Source organism: Leuresthes tenuis, unplaced genomic scaffold, assembly GCF_036924035.1.
Source record: "Leuresthes tenuis unplaced genomic scaffold, fLeuTen1.0.hap1 SCAF_8, whole genome shotgun sequence".
In the NCBI taxonomy this organism is placed as follows: domain Eukaryota; kingdom Metazoa; phylum Chordata; class Actinopteri; order Atheriniformes; family Atherinopsidae; genus Leuresthes; species Leuresthes tenuis.
The window spans coordinates 125,001-142,040 of NW_027325362.1; the positions used below are offsets into that span (position 1 = coordinate 125,001).

General features: G+C 55.0%; 1 protein-coding gene across 2 annotated transcripts in view; it reads right to left on the reverse strand.

The window, feature by feature from the left end:
- The window catches only part of ubr2 (ubiquitin protein ligase E3 component n-recognin 2), a 41,874-nt gene extending 26,710 nt beyond the window's left edge, over positions 1 to 15,164 (reverse strand). The window contains exons 1-14 of one of the 2 annotated variants that reach the window (XM_072390442.1): positions 15,044 to 15,164; positions 11,587 to 11,855; positions 11,310 to 11,388; positions 9,037 to 9,150; positions 8,383 to 8,513; positions 4,590 to 4,728; positions 4,407 to 4,469; positions 4,207 to 4,327; positions 4,024 to 4,131; positions 3,855 to 3,943; positions 2,471 to 2,569; positions 1,618 to 1,781; positions 1,440 to 1,539; positions 1,234 to 1,362 (exon numbers count right to left, since the gene is read on the reverse strand). In XM_072390442.1, the coding sequence (XP_072246543.1) occupies positions 1,234 to 1,362; positions 1,440 to 1,539; positions 1,618 to 1,781; positions 2,471 to 2,569; positions 3,855 to 3,943; positions 4,024 to 4,131; positions 4,207 to 4,327; positions 4,407 to 4,469; positions 4,590 to 4,728; positions 8,383 to 8,513; positions 9,037 to 9,150; positions 11,310 to 11,388; positions 11,587 to 11,855; positions 15,044 to 15,127 (1,689 nt within the window). In that variant the 5' untranslated portion in view covers positions 15,128 to 15,164. Of the gene's footprint in view, positions 1 to 1,233; positions 1,363 to 1,439; positions 1,540 to 1,617; positions 1,782 to 2,470; positions 2,570 to 2,644; positions 2,744 to 3,854; positions 3,944 to 4,023; positions 4,132 to 4,206; positions 4,328 to 4,406; positions 4,470 to 4,589; positions 4,729 to 8,382; positions 8,514 to 9,036; positions 9,151 to 11,309; positions 11,389 to 11,586; positions 11,856 to 15,043 lie in introns of both variants that reach the window. The other variant, XM_072390441.1, reaches the window with a different exon arrangement.
- Between the last annotated feature and the right edge of the window lie 1,876 nt (positions 15,165 to 17,040).

Consider the following 17,040-nt stretch of genomic DNA (forward strand, 5'->3'; position numbering starts at 1 on the left):
ACAGGTGTGTGTGTCACAGGTGTGTGTGTTACAGGTGTGTGTGTTACAGGTGTGTGTGTTACAGGTGTGTGTGTTACAGGTGTGTGTGTCACAGGTGTGTGTGTCACAGGTGTGTGTGTCACAGGTGTGTGTGTCACAGGTGTGTGTGTCACAGGTGTGTGTGTTACAGGTGTGTGTGTAACAGGTGTGTGTGTTACAGGTGTGTGTGTTACAGGTGTGTGTGTTACAGGTGTGTGTGTTACAGGTGTGTGTGTAACAGGTGTGTGTGTTACAGGTGTGTGTGTTACAGGTGTGTGTGTTACAGGTGTGTGTGTCACAGGTGTGTGTGTCACAGGTGTGTGTGTCACAGGTGTGTGTGTTACAGGTGTGTGTGTTACAGGTGTGTGTGTAACAGGTGTGTGTGTTACAGGTGTGTGTGTTACAGGTGTGTGTGTTACAGGTGTGTGTGTTACAGGTGTGTGTGTAACAGGTGTGTGTGTTACAGGTGTGTGTGTTACAGGTGTGTGTGTTACAGGTGTGTGTGTCACAGGTGTGTGTGTCACAGGTGTGTGTGTTACAGGTGTGTGTGTTACAGGTGTGTGTGTAACAGGTGTGTGTGTTACAGGTGTGTGTGTTACAGGTGTGTGTGTTACAGGTGTGTGTGTAACAGGTGTGTGTGTTACAGGTGTGTGTGTTACAGGTGTGTGTGTTACAGGTGTGTGTGTTACAGGTGTGTGTGTTACAGGTGTGTGTGTTACAGGTGTGTGTGTAACAGGTGTGTGTGTTACAGGTGTGTGTGTTACAGGTGTGTGTGTTACAGGTGTGTGTGTCACAGGTGTGTGTGTCACAGGTGTGTGTGTCACAGGTGTGTGTGTTACAGGTGTGTGTGTTACAGGTGTGTGTGTTACAGGTGTGTGTGTTACAGGTGTGTGTGTTACAGGTGTGTGTGTAACAGGTGTGTGTGTTACAGGTGTGTGTGTTACAGGTGTGTGTGTTACAGGTGTATGTGTTACAGGTGTGTGTGTTACAGGTGTGTGTGTTACAGGTGTGTGTGTTACAGGTGTGTGTGTTACAGGTGTGTGTGTAACAGGTGTGTGTGTTACAGGTGTGTGTGTTACAGGTGTGTGTGTTACAGGTGTGTGTGTTACAGGTGTGTGTGTTACAGGTGTGTGTGTTACAGGTGTGTGTGTCACAGGTGTGTGTGTTACAGGTGTGTGTGTTACAGGTGTGTGGGTTACAGGTGTGTTGGCTTACGTCGGTGGAGCACCACTCCTGGATCATGGAGATGATGTGGGTCAGCTTCATCTGCAGGGTGAACGCTGCCTCCCACTCGGGCTCCATCTCTATGTGCTGCCCCACTTGTCTCACCACGGGGTCCATACCCTGAGACACACAGACAGGTGAAGACACAGAGCAGCTGCACCTGAGCAGGTGGATCGCGTGCTGGGAGTCCGACTTACCTGCATACATTTGAGCAGCTCCAGAAAAGCGTTAAAGCCTTCCAGAAACTTGAGTCTGAGCTGGTGGCTCCAGTCAGAGGGTGGGCTGATGAGGATGTACCTGCAGACGCAGCAAATGGTTAAACTGGGAGTTCTGGCAGGCGGTCAGACAGGTGTCAGGTGTGGAACTGGTTCTCACTTCAGGTCTCCAATGAGGCTCTGGACCCGACCAAACTTGAAGGCCTGCTGGGCCGTGTAGCGGTCGAACTGGAAGCGTCCCTGCAGGTCTCTGTGACGGAGGTGGTCCACGAATGTCCTGATGATGGTGGTCATCAGGTTCTCCTCCACCATGAGTATCCGGGCCTGCGGCGTTCACACACGCGTGTTTTTCCCATGACATCGGACACATACTTTAGTTTGCAGAACAAGTTCTACAGAACAGCTCTAACAGAGAGAGGCTATCTGATTGGATGATAGGGCCTCCAGGAAGAATCCAGGATGGTTTCACTATAAACAGGAAGTTAGAGGAGCGAGTACAGTAACAGTCACACAGAACTCTAGAGTCTGTTGATGCATTTAGTGAACTGAACTGATGATCAGGTATTGATTGAAGCTGTAATGATTATGATACTCCTAACTACAGCAGGTTACTGCTGAGCTCTCTCCAGTAATCAGAATAAAGGCAAATGACAGAACGACCACTGCTTCAGCAGGTTGTCTCTGTGTGTGTTTATGTTTCTGCATTTAGCAGAAGTTTTTATCCAAAGCAACTTACAGGCAGTCAGGGTAAGAGGGTCTGGCCTGAGGACCCCCACTGGAGGTAATACCTTTCATGCAGGGGATTTGAACCTTTGTCCCCCACATGAAAGGTGGCCATCTTACCACAGTCCAGTGTGTGTGTGATGCGGTTACAGGTAAGTCTAACTTCGTCACCTGCTCTGGGATCAATGTGAACATGAAAAGTTCAAACCAGACACCCAGTGTGATCCGGTTCGATGAGGTATGATGTCAGACTGGCTGAGGATGTCGTCAGGTCGTGTCCTGGAACTCACCAGAGACGGGACGGTGAACATTTGCACTGACAGGTCAGTGATGGAGAACTCACGGTCGTGGTCATCTTTCACATAGTCGCTCTGCAAGTGTTCGTAGTTCTACCAGCAGGAGAGACAGGGGAGACGGAGAGACTCAGGTGTGTGGGGTGAAGAGGAGGGGGAGGAGCTACTCACCACGGTCGGGACAGTGAAGAGCTGTACGGACAGTGAGGTCACCGACACCACCCGCTCGTGGTCGTCCTCCATAAAATCTGTCTGAAGGCGTCTGTAGTTCTAAAGGGGGACGACATTTCACCTCTGGGTCAGAGGTCGCTGTTGACACCCCGACCCGACCCAAACCACCACCCCACTAAAACACAGTCAACCAGAACTTTGACTGCAGAAACCGTGCTGCCGATCTCGTATTCTGGAGCCGACAGATGTGTAAACTGTCCTCAAACATCTGGAAAGCAGTTCAGGTCTCAGAACCAGGAACCCTAGCCGCAGCTAACGGGTCAGAACTCTGCTCTCAGTAATATCAGTGGGGTACCAGAGAAACCTGAGCCGAGGTCGTTGTTATTCATCGTTACATCACTCACGCACAGGTTGTCTTCCTCAGTCACACAACAAACTGACACACTCCTTACAGACCGACACCACCTGTCAGAACCACGACCCTCCACCAATCAAAACGTCCCAAAGAGTTTCCTTTGAAACTTTAAACCAACAAGAAGGATTTTTATTTCATTTAAAACCTCAGATTTATGTTGTTTTCTCTGATCTGCTCATCATCTGAGGACAACTGGAACTATTTTCTGGAACATTTTAGAGACTGAGGACAGGAGGGGTTCGAGTTATACTGATCAGGTTATTGATCATCTTTCCTTAGGGCTTTGTTGTTACTTCCAACGCTACCGATCGATCAGTTAAGATCACCTCCACCTGTTCTACATCTGCAGAGCAGATAACCAGTTGAACTGTTTACCTGCAGCTCTTCTCACCTGAGCTCTTGGTTTCAAGGCTGACACGCTTTATGAGACAAGCTTTCTTTCACAGGTCCACAACCTCAGAGACAAACACTTCCAGAATCGGATCGTTTTGCCTTCAGACCCGATCAGAGCACCGGCTGTCAGGCGGTTTGATCCCGGCTTAGGATTTAAACACCGTGTTAAACTGAGCACGTCACTGTCCAGAACAGCTCTGCAGTTTCCTGATGGCACCAACAGAGAAGCCAAACATACCTGGACCCGATTGGGAAAATCGGGTCACACTTTGAGGTGTTTTAACGTGGGTAAAAGGTAAAGGCTAGACAAACACTCTAGGCTCCTCCCACCAGGTCATCACATGCACCCACCAGATGTAAACTAGTTGCACTGATCAGCACACAAGTGTACAAGTGAGTTACCTTGGCAAACTGGATGGCAAAGATCTTTTTGTATTCGAGGTCCATGAGGAGGCTGTTCATGAGCAACTGGTGGTAGATGTTCCTCGCTCCTGCAGACACAGACAGGTGATGCTACCTGATCTCAGAGCGGACAGCTGGGACCTACACACCAGGTCTAGGGATCACTTACCTTTCCACATCTTTGAGTCATTGAGCATCAGGCGGTCCACCAGAGAGGGTTTCTCTCCTTCTGGAACCCTCTGCAGGCCCACCTGGCACAGGATCCTCCTGAGACCATCTGAAACAGAGTCAGCAGTCACCACATCAGCAGCAGGAGCTCACAGGGATTTATGGGTAATGGAGCCAGACGTACCGGAGTACTGAAGGATCTGTCCCAACCAGCTCAGAGCCTTCAGAGCAAAACACTGATGAGCCACAACAGACGAGTGCATCACCTCCACCCTGAGAGGCTTTGACTGGCGGCTGGTGTTCCTCTGAGGGAAGGGGGCAGGTCAGGGGTCAGAGGCTCGACAAGAACACATAAAATCAATGAATCAGAACCAGAATTCTTACCACTATGACAGACTTAGCCTGTTCACAGAATTGAAAGTCTCCGTATCGGACAGACTTCCTGCCCTGCACACACACAAAGACAGCAGCAGGGAGCATTAACCTGGAGAATATGTGTATATGTGCATGTGCTGTGCATGTGCAGTGCATGTGCTGTGCATGTGCTGTGCATGTGTGAGCACTGACGTCTCGGTCCACGGTGGTGGCAAAGCTGACGGCTTCTTTGTGGCTGCAGCTGACGGCTTTCTGCAGCGTGTAGATCACCTGTTCGTAGGTGTGGACCTCGTCATTGAACAGCATGCAGTAGTAGGTGTCCCCCCTCTCCCTGCACATGTGCACGGACACACACACAGAAAGCAGATCTTATTCTACTGAAAAAGTCCCAATCACTTTGCCGAACAGTTGTTCATTCATACCAGAGACCCCACCCCAACCCACGGCTGCTTCTCCTGCAACTAGCACCACTGAGCTTCAGTCGCAGCCCCCAGCGACACAATCACGGGTCAGAAGCTGCCGTTTTTCCCCAGTTTTCCTCCAAATTCACACTCAGCACCTCTCAGTATTTCCCTGAATAATACACATGCATTACTTCATGTTAGCAGTACATCTTAGCGCGAGTTACTGCGTTAGCAGTGCACGTTACTGCGTCTCAGCAGTGCACGTTACGGCGTCTCAGCAGTGCGCGTTACTGCGTCTCAGCAGTGCGCGCTACTGCGTCTCAGCAGTGCGCGCTACTGCGTCTCAGCAGTGCACGTTACTGCGTCTCAGCAGTGCGCGCTACTGCGTCTCAGCAGTGCACGTTAGCAGTGCGCGTTACTGCGTCTCAGCAGTGCACGTTACTGCGTCTCAGCAGTGCACGTTAGCAGTGCGCGTTACTGCGTCTCAGCAGTGCACGTTACTGCGTCTCAGCAGTGCACGTTACTGCGTCTCAGCAGTGCGCGCTACTGCGTCTCAGCAGTGCACGTTACTGCGTCTCAGCAGTGCGTCTCAGCAGTGCGTCTCAGCAGTGCGTCTCAGCAGTGCGCGTTACTGCGTCTCAGCAGTGCACGTTACTGCGTCTCAGCAGTGCGCGCTACTGCGTCTCAGCAGTGCGCGCTACTGCGTCTCAGCAGTGCGTCTCAGCAGTGCGCGTTACTGCATCTCAGCAGTGCGTCTCAGCAGTGCGTCTCAGCAGTGCGCGCTACTGCGTCTCAGCAGTGCGTCTCAGCAGTGCGCGTTACTACGTCTCAGCAGTGCGCGCTACTGCGTCTCAGCAGTGCGCGCTACTGCGTCTCAGCAGTGCGTCTCAGCAGTGCGCGCTACTGCATCTCAGCAGTGCGTCTCAGCAGTGCGCGTTACTACGTCTCAGCAGTGCGCGCTACTGCATCTCAGCAGTGCGTCTCAGCAGTGCGCGTTACTGCGTCTCAGCAGTGCGCGCTACTGCGTCTCAGCAGTGCGCGCTACTGCGTCTCAGCAGTGCGCGCTACTGCGTCTCAGCAGTGCGCGCTACTGCGTCTCAGCAGTGCGCGTTACTGCGTCTCAGCAGTGCGCGCTACTGCGTCTCAGCAGTGCACGTTAGCAGTGCGCGTTACTGCGTCTCAGCAGTGCACGTTACTGCGTCTCAGCAGTGCACGTTACTGCGTCTCAGCAGTGCGCGCTACTGCGTCTCAGCAGTGCGTCTCAGCAGTGCGCGCTACTGCGTCTCAGCAGTGCGCGTTACTGCGTCTCAGCAGTGCACGTTACTGCGTCTCAGCAGTGCACGTCAGCAGTGCGCGCTACTGCGTCTCAGCAGTGCGCGCTACTGCGTCTCAGCAGTGCGCGCTACTGCGTCTCAGCAGTGCGCGCTACTGCGTCTCAGCAGTGCGCGCTACTGCGTCTCAGCAGTGCGCGCTACTGCGTCTCAGCAGTGCGCGCTACTGCGTCTCAGCAGTGCGCGCTACTGCGTCTCAGCAGTGCGTCTCAGCAGTGCGTCTCAGCAGTGCGTCTCAGCAGTGCGCGTTACTGCGTCTCAGCAGTGCACGTTACTGCGTCTCAGCAGTGCGCGCTACTGCGTCTCAGCAGTGCGCGCTACTGCGTCTCAGCAGTGCGTCTCAGCAGTGCGCGTTACTGCATCTCAGCAGTGCGTCTCAGCAGTGCGTCTCAGCAGTGCGCGTTACTACGTCTCAGCAGTGCGCGCTACTGCGTCTCAGCAGTGCGCGCTACTGCGTCTCAGCAGTGCGTCTCAGCAGTGCGCGCTACTGCATCTCAGCAGTGCGTCTCAGCAGTGCGCGTTACTACGTCTCAGCAGTGCGCGCTACTGCATCTCAGCAGTGCGTCTCAGCAGTGCGCGTTACTGCGTCTCAGCAGTGCGCGCTACTGCGTCTCAGCAGTGCGCGCTACTGCGTCTCAGCAGTGCGCGCTACTGCGTCTCAGCAGTGCGCGCTACTGCGTCTCAGCAGTGCACGTTAGCAGTGCGCGTTACTGCGTCTCAGCAGTGCACGTTACTGCGTCTCAGCAGTGCACGTTACTGCGTCTCAGCAGTGCGCGCTACTGCGTCTCAGCAGTGCGTCTCAGCAGTGCGCGCTACTGCGTCTCAGCAGTGCGCGTTACTGCGTCTCAGCAGTGCACGTTACTGCGTCTCAGCAGTGCACGTCAGCAGTGCGCGCTACTGCGTCTCAGCAGTGCGCGCTACTGCGTCTCAGCAGTGCGCGCTACTGCGTCTCAGCAGTGCGCGCTACTGCGTCTCAGCAGTGCGCGCTACTGCGTCTCAGCAGTGCGCGCTACTGCGTCTCAGCAGTGCGCGCTACTGCGTCTCAGCAGTGCGCGCTACTGCGTCTCAGCAGTGCGCGCTACTGCGTCTCAGCAGTGCGTCTCAGCAGTGCGCGTTACTGCGTCTCAGCAGTGCGCGTTACTGCGTCTCAGCAGTGCGCGTTACTGCGTCTCAGCAGTGCGCGCTACTGCGTCTCAGCAGTGCGCGCTACTGCGTCTCAGCAGTGCGCGCTACTGCGTCTCAGCAGTGCGCGCTACTGCGTCTCAGCAGTGCGCGCTACTGCGTCTCAGCAGTGCGCGCTACTGCATCTCAGCAGTGCGTCTCAGCAGTGCGTCTCAGCAGTGCGCGCTACTGCATCTCAGCAGTGCGTCTCAGCAGTGCGTCTCAGCAGTGCGCGTTACTGCGTCTCAGCAGTGCGCGCTACTGCGTCTCAGCAGTGCGTCTCAGCAGTGCGCGTTACTGCGTCTCAGCAGTGCGCGCTACTGCGTCTCAGCAGTGCGCGCTACTGCGTCTCAGCAGTGCGCGCTACTGCGTCTCAGCAGTGCGCGCTACTGCGTCTCAGCAGTGCGCGCTACTGCATCTCAGCAGTGCGTCTCAGCAGTGCGCGCTACTGCATCTCAGCAGTGCGTCTCAGCAGTGCGTCTCAGCAGTGCGCGTTACTGCATCTCAGCAGTGCGTCTCAGCAGTGCGTCTCAGCAGTGCGCGTTACTGCGTCTCAGCAGTGCGCGCTACTGCGTCTCAGCAGTGCGCGTTACTGCGTCTCAGCAGTGCGCGCTACTGCGTCTCAGCAGTGCGTCTCAGCAGTGCGTCTCAGCAGTGCGCGTTACTGCATCTCAGCAGTGCGTCTCAGCAGTGCGCGTTACTGCATCTCAGCAGTGCGCGCTACTGCGTCTCAGCAGTGCGTCTCAGCAGTGCGCGTTACTGCGTCTCAGCAGTGCGCGCTACTGCGTCTCAGCAGTGCGTCTCAGCAGTGCGCGCTACTGCGTCTCAGCAGTGCGCGTTACTGCGTCTCAGCAGTGCGTCTCAGCAGTGCGCGTTACTGCGTCTCAGCAGTGCGCGCTACTGCATCTCAGCAGTGCGTCTCAGCAGTGCGCGTTACTGCGTCTCAGCAGTGCGCGCTACTGCGTCTCAGCAGTGCGCGTTACTGCGTCTCAGCAGTGCACGTTACTGCGTCTCAGCAGTGCGTCTCAGCAGTGCGTGTAACTGTTTTACATATATATATACATATATAGTTGGGGTGCGTGCACGTACGGGGGCTCCAGTCCTGCAGGCAGCTGCACTTCTTGTTCCCAGGTCAGCAGGTCCACAGCGTACTTCAGGATGATGTAGAATATGCTGTAACCCCTGGCAACTATGTCGGGTGGCAGCTGGGTGACAGGGTCCTGGAAAACAAGCAGGTTGTTTCAGCCAGAGGTCACCTGAAAGCATAGCGCCACACCAGCCTCACTGCAGGTATTAGCTTTCTAGCTAATGTCCAGCTGTGTTAACATCTGTCTGCTTCTCTCCTACTGTCTCTTTCGTAGTGTATTTTATTACAGCCAAAAGCCTAACAAAGCCTCTTATTTCCTGTTTTATTAACACGACACCTTAACCAGCAGTCTCTGATTTTACAGATACAACATGGTCTGATAAAATGAGACTTTGATGTGACTCAGAATATTAGTTCACATTAACAGGCTGAAGCTGCTCTGATGGCCAGAGGCACATTAAGGACAATATGATGGACCACTGAGCAAAGCCTGTTGGTGGGAATTAAACGAAGCATTAAAGCAGATCATTTACATCGAGAATTTTCAGTGGTAGCAGTAGAGTTATTCCATGAGTGGTTTCAGCCATAGTTCACACTGTTGCTCCCTCTAAACCTACAACGTCACCCATGGGCGGATGAACAGGTGGATGTCTCACCTTCTGTGAGTCTCTGCTTCCATCGGTGGGAGTGTGTTTCTGACAGTAGGGGCCCTCCTTCCAGGCCTCAGCATCTCCACAGTCACAGAAACCTCCACCTCCTGATGTAGTCATCTGCAAACACACCAACAGTCGTGGGCAGCGCCGACCCATTCCAACCTTTTCAAAACTTTCCCTGGACCCCACCTGAGTGTTTGATAACCAGAGCTTCCTCTCCCTTACGTTCCCCTGCAGCTTTAACCCGTCTGACCACAGCTGATGGGGGACCTGAGCAGCTCCAACATGCAGAGACTCAGCAGAACAGCCAAGACTAAACTGAGCTGAAAGCAGACCGCAGCCAATCTCTGAGCTTAGTTTAACATCATCAACCCAGCGACCCGCTAACACCTGGGCTCACCTCCACCCTAACGCTCACCTCCACCCTAACGCTCACCTCCACCCTAACGCTCACCTCCACCCTAACGCTCACCTCCACCCTAACCCTAACGCTCACCTCCACCCTAACGCTCACCTGCACCCTAACGCTCACCTCCACCCTAACCCTAACGCTCACATCCACCCTAACCCTAACGCTCACCTCCACCCTAACGCTCACCTCCACCCTAACGCTCACCTCCACCCTAACCCTAACGCTCACCTCCACCCTAACGCTCACCTGCACCCTAACGCTCACCTCCACCCTAACCCTAACGCTCACATCCACCCTAACCCTAACGCTCACCTCCACCCTAACGCTCACCTCCACCCTAACCCTAACACCTGGGCTCACCTCCACCCTAACCCTAACGCTCACCTCCACCCTAACGCTCACATCCACCCTAACCCTAACGCTCACATCCACCCTAACCCTAACGCTCACCTCCACCCTAACGCTCACCTCCACCCTAACCCTAACACCTGGGAGCGTTTGGTTTACACCAACATCAGCGTTCCCCTGAACCCTGCGGTGCTGTCAGCAGAGACAAGCTTCCCTCAGGACTTCACCTCCAGCCTAACGCTCACCTCCACCCTAACCCTAACGCTCACCTCCACCCTAACGCTCACCTGCACCCTAACGCTCACCTGCACCCTAACCCTAACGCTCACCTCCACCCTAACGCTCACCTCCACCCTAACGCTCACATCCACCCTAACCCTAACGCTCACATCCACCCTAACCCTAACGCTCACCTCCACCCTAACGCTCACCTCCACCCTAACCCTAACACCTGGGAGCGTTTGGTTTACACCAACATCAGCGTTCCCCTGAACCCTGCGGTGCTGTCAGCAGAGACAAGCTTCCCTCAGGACTTCACCTCCAGCCTAACGCTCACCTCCACCCTAACCCTAACGCTCACCTCCACCCTAACGCTCACCTGCACCCTAACGCTCACCTCCACCCTAACGCTCACCTCCACCCTAACGCTCACATCCACCCTAACCCTAACGCTCACATCCACCCTAACCCTAACGCTCACCTCCACCCTAACGCTCACCTCCACCCTAACCCTAACACCTGGGAGCGTTTGGTTTACACCAACATCAGCGTTCCCCTGAACCCTGCGGTGCTGTCAGCAGAGACAAGCTTCCCTCAGGACTTCACCTCCAGCCTAACGCTCACCTGCACCCTAACCCTAACGCTCACCTCCACCCTAACGCTCACATCCCCCCTAACCCTAACGCTCACCTCCACCCTAACGCTCACATCCCCCCTAACCCTAACGCTCACCTCCACCCTAACGCTCACATCCACCCTAACCCTAACGCTCACCTCCACCCTAACGCTCACCTCCACCCTAACGCTCACCTCCACCCTAACGCTCACATCCACCCTAACCCTAACGCTCACCTCCACCCTAACGCTCACCTCCACCCTAACGCTCACATCCACCCTAACCCTAACGCTCACATCCACCCTAACCCTAACGCTCACATCCACCCTAACCCTAACACTCACCTCCACCCTAACGCTCACATCCCCCCTAACCCTAACGCTCACCTCCACCCTAACGCTCACATCCACCCTAACCCTAACATCCACCCTAACGCTCACATCCACCCTAACGCTCACCTCCACCCTAACCCTAACGCTCACCTCCACCCTAACGCTCACCTCCACCCTAACCCTAACGCTCACCTCCACCCTAACCCTAACGCTCACCTCCACCCTAACCCTAACGCTCACCTCCACCCTAACCCTAACACTCACCTCCACCCTAACCCTAACGCTCACATCCACCCTAACCCTAACGCTCACCTCCAGCCTAACTGACCCAGTGTGTGTGTGTACTCACTCTGTATCGATGGTCTTTGTGCACACTCTCCAGGAAACACTTCATGCACAGAACGCACGTCGAGTCAGCTGCACACTCCCTGAACACACAACCACACACAATGTGTCTCCGTCACTGCGTGCGTGTGTGTGTGTGTGTGTGTGTGTGTCTGTGTGTGTGTGTGTGCGTGTGTGTGTCTGTGTGTCTCTGTGTGTGTGTGTTACCTGCGCAGGTGTGTCTCTGTGTGCGTGTGCGTGTGTGTGTGTGGTGTGCGTGTGTGTGTGCGTGTGTGTGTTACCTGCAGGAGTAGGTGGGCTCCCCCACCTTGAACACGTGGCCACACAGCGGTGACGGCTGGTTGCGCTCCTGCAGGGAGGCGAGGCCGGCCGCTGGCTCCTCCCCCAGCAGGAACCACTCCAGCGGCGCCAGCAGCAGCAGCTGACAGCCCAGCTCCTCCCTCTGCTCCTCCCTGCTGCCTCCGCTCAGACCCTGGCAGAGGATTCTGGGTACATACACAGCCAGGTGGCGGTACACCTCCTGCTGCAGGTCGGCCGCTGCCAGCCACCGCTGAGGGGGGAGGAGACATTAGTTTGATTGATCAGAGATAAGGAACAGACAACCGAAGACCCTGATCCAGAGAACTGGACCCAGCACAGAGCAGAACTTGTCAGATTGTGTGATTGATCGATACAGTGACAGCTGATGACCTCACTGCGAACTGACGACAGCACGCCTTCAGGAGGGTGGCGTGATGTCACAGTGGCGGCTGGGACTGAGTCAGGTGAAACACATCAAGGTGTTTACACAATGCAAAGGCGTAATGACGGGGGCCCCGGGCCCCTCGACTCCGCCCCCCTAAACACAGGCCTGCAGAGCCGCCACAATATAAACTGTGTGCAGCACGCCGAGCTGCAGGTGTGCAGCACGCCGAGCTGCAGGTGTGCAGCACGCCGAGCTGCAGGTGTGCGTGCTGGCTGTCGCTGAGCTTGTCAATAATCAGCTCATGACACACTGACCTGGATACAGCTGACACAAGTTAACTCCGCCCCCAAACTCATCAGCGCGCTGCTTCCACCTGCAGCCATTTTAACCGTCAACATAACCAGCAGACCCACGACTGCAGGTCTGAAGTGTTCTTTGATGATGTGGAGATGAACACACCTGTGCTCCCCCTGACCCACCTGTGCAGCTCCCTGACCCACCTGTGCTCCCCCTGACCCACCTGTGCAGCTCCCTGACCCACCTGTGCTCCCCCTGACACACCTGTGCAGCTCCCTGACCCACCTGTGCTCCCCCTGACACACCTGTGCAGCTCCCTGACCCACCTGTGCTCCCCCTGACACACCTGTGCAGCTCCCTGACCCACCTGTGCTCCCCCTGACCCACCCGTGCTCCCCCTGACCCACCTGTGCTCCCCCTGACCCACCTGTGCAGCTCCCTGACACACCTGTGCACCTCCCTGACACACCTGTGCACCTCCCTGACCCACCCGTGCACCTCCCTGACCCACCCGTGCACCTCCCTGACCCACCCGTGCACCTCCCTGACCCACCCGTGCTCCCCCTGACCCACCTGTGCAGCTCCCTGACCCACCTGTGCTCCCCCTGACCCACCTGTGCAGCTCCCTGACACACCCGTGCTCCCCCTGACACACCTGTGCAGCTCCCTGACCCACCTGTGCAGCTCCCTGACACACCCGTGCTCCCCCTGACACACCCGTGCTCTCCCTGACCCACCCGTGCTCTCCCTGACCCACCTGTGCTCCCCCTGACACACCTGTGCAGCTCCCTGACCCACCTGTACTCTCCCTGACCCACCTGTGCTCCCCCTGACCCACCCGTGCTCCCCCTGACACACCTGTGCTCCCCCTGACCCACCCGTGCTCCCCCTGACACACCTGTGCAGCTCCCTGACACACCTGTGCTCCCCCTGACCCACCTGTGCTCCCCCTGACACACCTGTGCAGCTCCCTGACACACCTGTGCTCTCCCTGACCCACCTGTGCTCCCCCTGACACACCTGTGCTCCCCCTGACACACCTGTGCAGCTCCCTGACACACCCGTGCTCCCCCTGACACACCTGTGCTCCCCCTGACACACCTGTGCAGCTCCCTGACACACCTGTGCTCTCCCTGACACACCTGTGCTCCCCCTGACACACCTGTGCTCCCCCTGACACACCTGTGCTCCCCCTGACACACCTGTGCTCCCCCTGACACACCTGTGCAGCTCCCTGACACACCTGTGCAGCTCCCTGACACACCTGTGCTCTCCCTGACACACCTGTGCTCCCCCTGACACACCTGTGCTCCCCCTGACACACCTGTGCTCCCCCTGACACACCTGTGCTCCCCCTGACACACCTGTGCAGCTCCCTGACACACCTGTGCAGCTCCCTGACCCACTTGTGCTCCCCCTGACCCACCTGTGCAGCTCCCTGACACACCTGTGCTCTCCCTGACCCACCTGTGCAGCTCCCTGACACACCTGTGCTCCCCCTGACACACCTGTGCAGCTCCCTGACACACCTGTGCAGCTCCCTGACACACCTGTGCAGCTCCCTGACACACCTGTGCTCCCCCTGACACACCTGTGCAGCTCCCTGACACACCTGTGCTCCCCCTGACACACCTGTGCAGCTCCCTGACACACCTGTGCTCTCCCTGACCCACCTGTGCAGCTCCCTGACACACCTGTGCTCTCCCTGACCCACCTGTGCAGCTCCCTGACACACCTGTGCTCCCCCTGACACACCCGTGCTCCCCCTGACACACCCGTGCTCCCCCTGACCCACCTGTGCTCCCCCTGACCCACCCGTGCTCCCCCTGACCCACCTGTGCAGCTCCCTGACACACCTGTGCTCCCCCTGACACACCTGTGCTCCCCCTGACACACCCGTGCTCCCCCTGACCCACCTGTGCTCCCCCTGACCCACCTGTAATCTGTCATGTGGTGAACAGCACACACTTCTCTCCCGTGCACCTGTGTGACATCGGTGTCACTCACCTGATCAAAGTGAGTCAGGTTCAACGGGTTCAAAACCACCAACAGGTTCAGTTTACTGTCAACAACAAACTGCACCTGTTCTCTCACCTGTTAGCCACAGGTGTTGCATCTGTAAGCTATTCTGTGTTGTCATGGTAACCACTGCCTGTGGTCAGGTGTCAGGGCTGACCTCACCTCCGTGTCCCAGAGGTGGAACCTCCGTGTCCCAGAGGTGGAACCTCCGTGGCCCAGAGGTGGAACCTCCGTGTCCCAGAGGTGGAACCTCCGTGGCCCAGAGGTGGAACCTCCGTGGCCCAGAGGTGGAACCTCCGTGGCCCAGAGGTGGAACCTCCGTGTCCCAGAGGTGGAACCTCCGTGTCCCAGAGGTGGAACCTCCGTGGCCCAGAGGTGGAACCTCCGTGGCCCAGAGGTGGAACCTCTCTCCACACAGGGACACAACAACTGACCTAACACCAGAGCCGGTGCCGTTGAACTAACCGTTAAACCAACGTGCAGGAACCGTTCCAAACAGCGGGAGGAGGTAAACAAAAGCGACACAACGAGCCCTGACAAACTGACAGCAGCGATTTCTGGGTCCAGATGTTTCACAGCAGCGCAGCCTGCTGAGCTTTAGTTTTAGCCCGAAAAACAAGCCGAGCCGCAGGCAGCTTAACCTCCGAACCCTGCGCTCAGCGGCGGAGGGAGGCCCGGCTGAGGCGGGGCAGAAGCGGACACGGTCCGCGGGGACCTCTGATCAATGAGCCACGTACCGACGCGGTGTCCTTGGCGGAGAAATCCAGGAACTCAGAACACAGAGCCGACGGTGGATCTCTGTCGGTGTCGGCGGCCGCCATCTTTCCTCTCACTGCGATGAGGCTGCTGGAACAAGAAGATCCCGGAACCGGAAATGATTACCGGCTGGGCGGGGCCGCGAGAAAACAAGGCGTGTAAATAATTTGTGACACGTTTTAAGGTAAATAAGCACGAGCTTTGAAATAAGGGAAAGTAAGAATATTATCTTTGATTAAAAAATATCTACAAAGAAATAAATTAATTAAATAAACTCAAAAACTTTATCTAATGAGGAAGTGTAACTAATAATAATAATATTTGAATAATCCCAGATGGGAAATTATACTGCTACAGCATGAATTATCAGTCAGTATATTCTGTAGTAATGACTCCAACATAAATCAGCTGACAAACATATAGAAAGTTGAAGTGTAGCAGAGAGGAAGCTGAGGTAGAAATCTGAGGTTGGGGTGTTGCTTTTGTGATGAATCTCCATCAGTGAATTTAATCTGGTTAAAGCCACATTAATGTTTATTCCTGTTTTCTGCCTTCATCCATCCATTATCTGCTGCTTCTCCGGGGGTCACGGGGGCAGCAGCTTTAACAGAGAAACCCAGGCCTTCCTGTCCCCGGCCACTTCCTCCAGCTCCTCCGGGGGACCCCGAGGCGTTCCCAGGCCATAGTCTCTCCAACGTGTCCTGGGTCTTCCCCGGGTCTCCTCCCAGTGGGACGGGCCCAGAACACCTCCCCAGGGAGGCCTCCAGGGGGCATCCTAACCAGATGCCACCTCATCTTACTCCTCTCTGGAGGAGCAGCGGTTCTACTCCGAGCCCCTCCCGGAGGACTGAGCTTCTCACCCTGTCTCTAAGGGAGGCCCAGACCCCCTGCGGAGGAAACCCATTTCGTCCTTTCGGTCTCTCCCCACAGCTCGGGACCAAAGGAGAGGATGTGAACGTAGACTGACCAGTAAGTAGAGAGCTTCTCCTTCTGGCTCAGCTCCTTCTTCACAGACGGGTCGGTGCAGAGCAACACTGCAGACGCCGCACCGATCCGCCGTCAATCTCACGCTCCATTAGTTCCTCACTGTGAACAAGACCCGAGATACCTGAACTCCTCCACTGGGGAAGGATCTCATTCCCGACCCTTAGAGGGCATCCCACCCTTTTCTGCCTTCATCTTTCCTGAAATCTTAGTTTTTTCTTGGCGCTTTATAAATAAAACTGAATTGAATTTAATATCACAGTTTAATGTTTTAATTATAAAAAATGGTCATAATTCAACTAAAGAGATTTTTTTTAAATACATCGAGCCATGTTGTCATCGGTTGTAAAACCTTCTATTCTTATGTTAGAAGATAACTTTGTGAGGCCTGTTTTTTTCATGGACATCTTCAGCTTCTTGGTGATGTGGTGGATCTGAAGCTATGTACAGCCTCAATCCTGATTTATACTCTTCACCATCTATTTTACTATAAATGGGTCCATAATTCACATAATTAACATAAAACTGAATTTAAAAAAGACATCAAACTTGTTATGGCCGACTGCTGTAAGAAAGAGTTCACTGAGGTCACAAATCAGAAGAGAAGTAGAGGAATTTCATCTTGGATGAAATCAGACTTCAGGGCCTGTTAGGTAGGACGCTGCTGTGTTGGCTCCACTTTAGGCTTCAGGAGCCCTGCAAGTGCCACCAGGAGAAAAAAAACTGTTGGAAAATCCACGTGCACGGATTACTAAACTTTGCGCTCGGTTTTTGCAATCTGTGCTTCATGTTCATCGTTCCACTTTCTTAAGAGAAGGCAAAGCAAACACATGGAGCCAAAACAGTAAAGCAGGTTACCATGGTTACCATGTTCAACACAAACCTCTTCATCTGCACCTTCTCTGCTTCAGACAGACAACATGGCCCTGAGCAATCTGTGCACAGTTTAGTAATCCATGTGCATGGATAGCCAATTTTTATTTTTTTCTTTCTC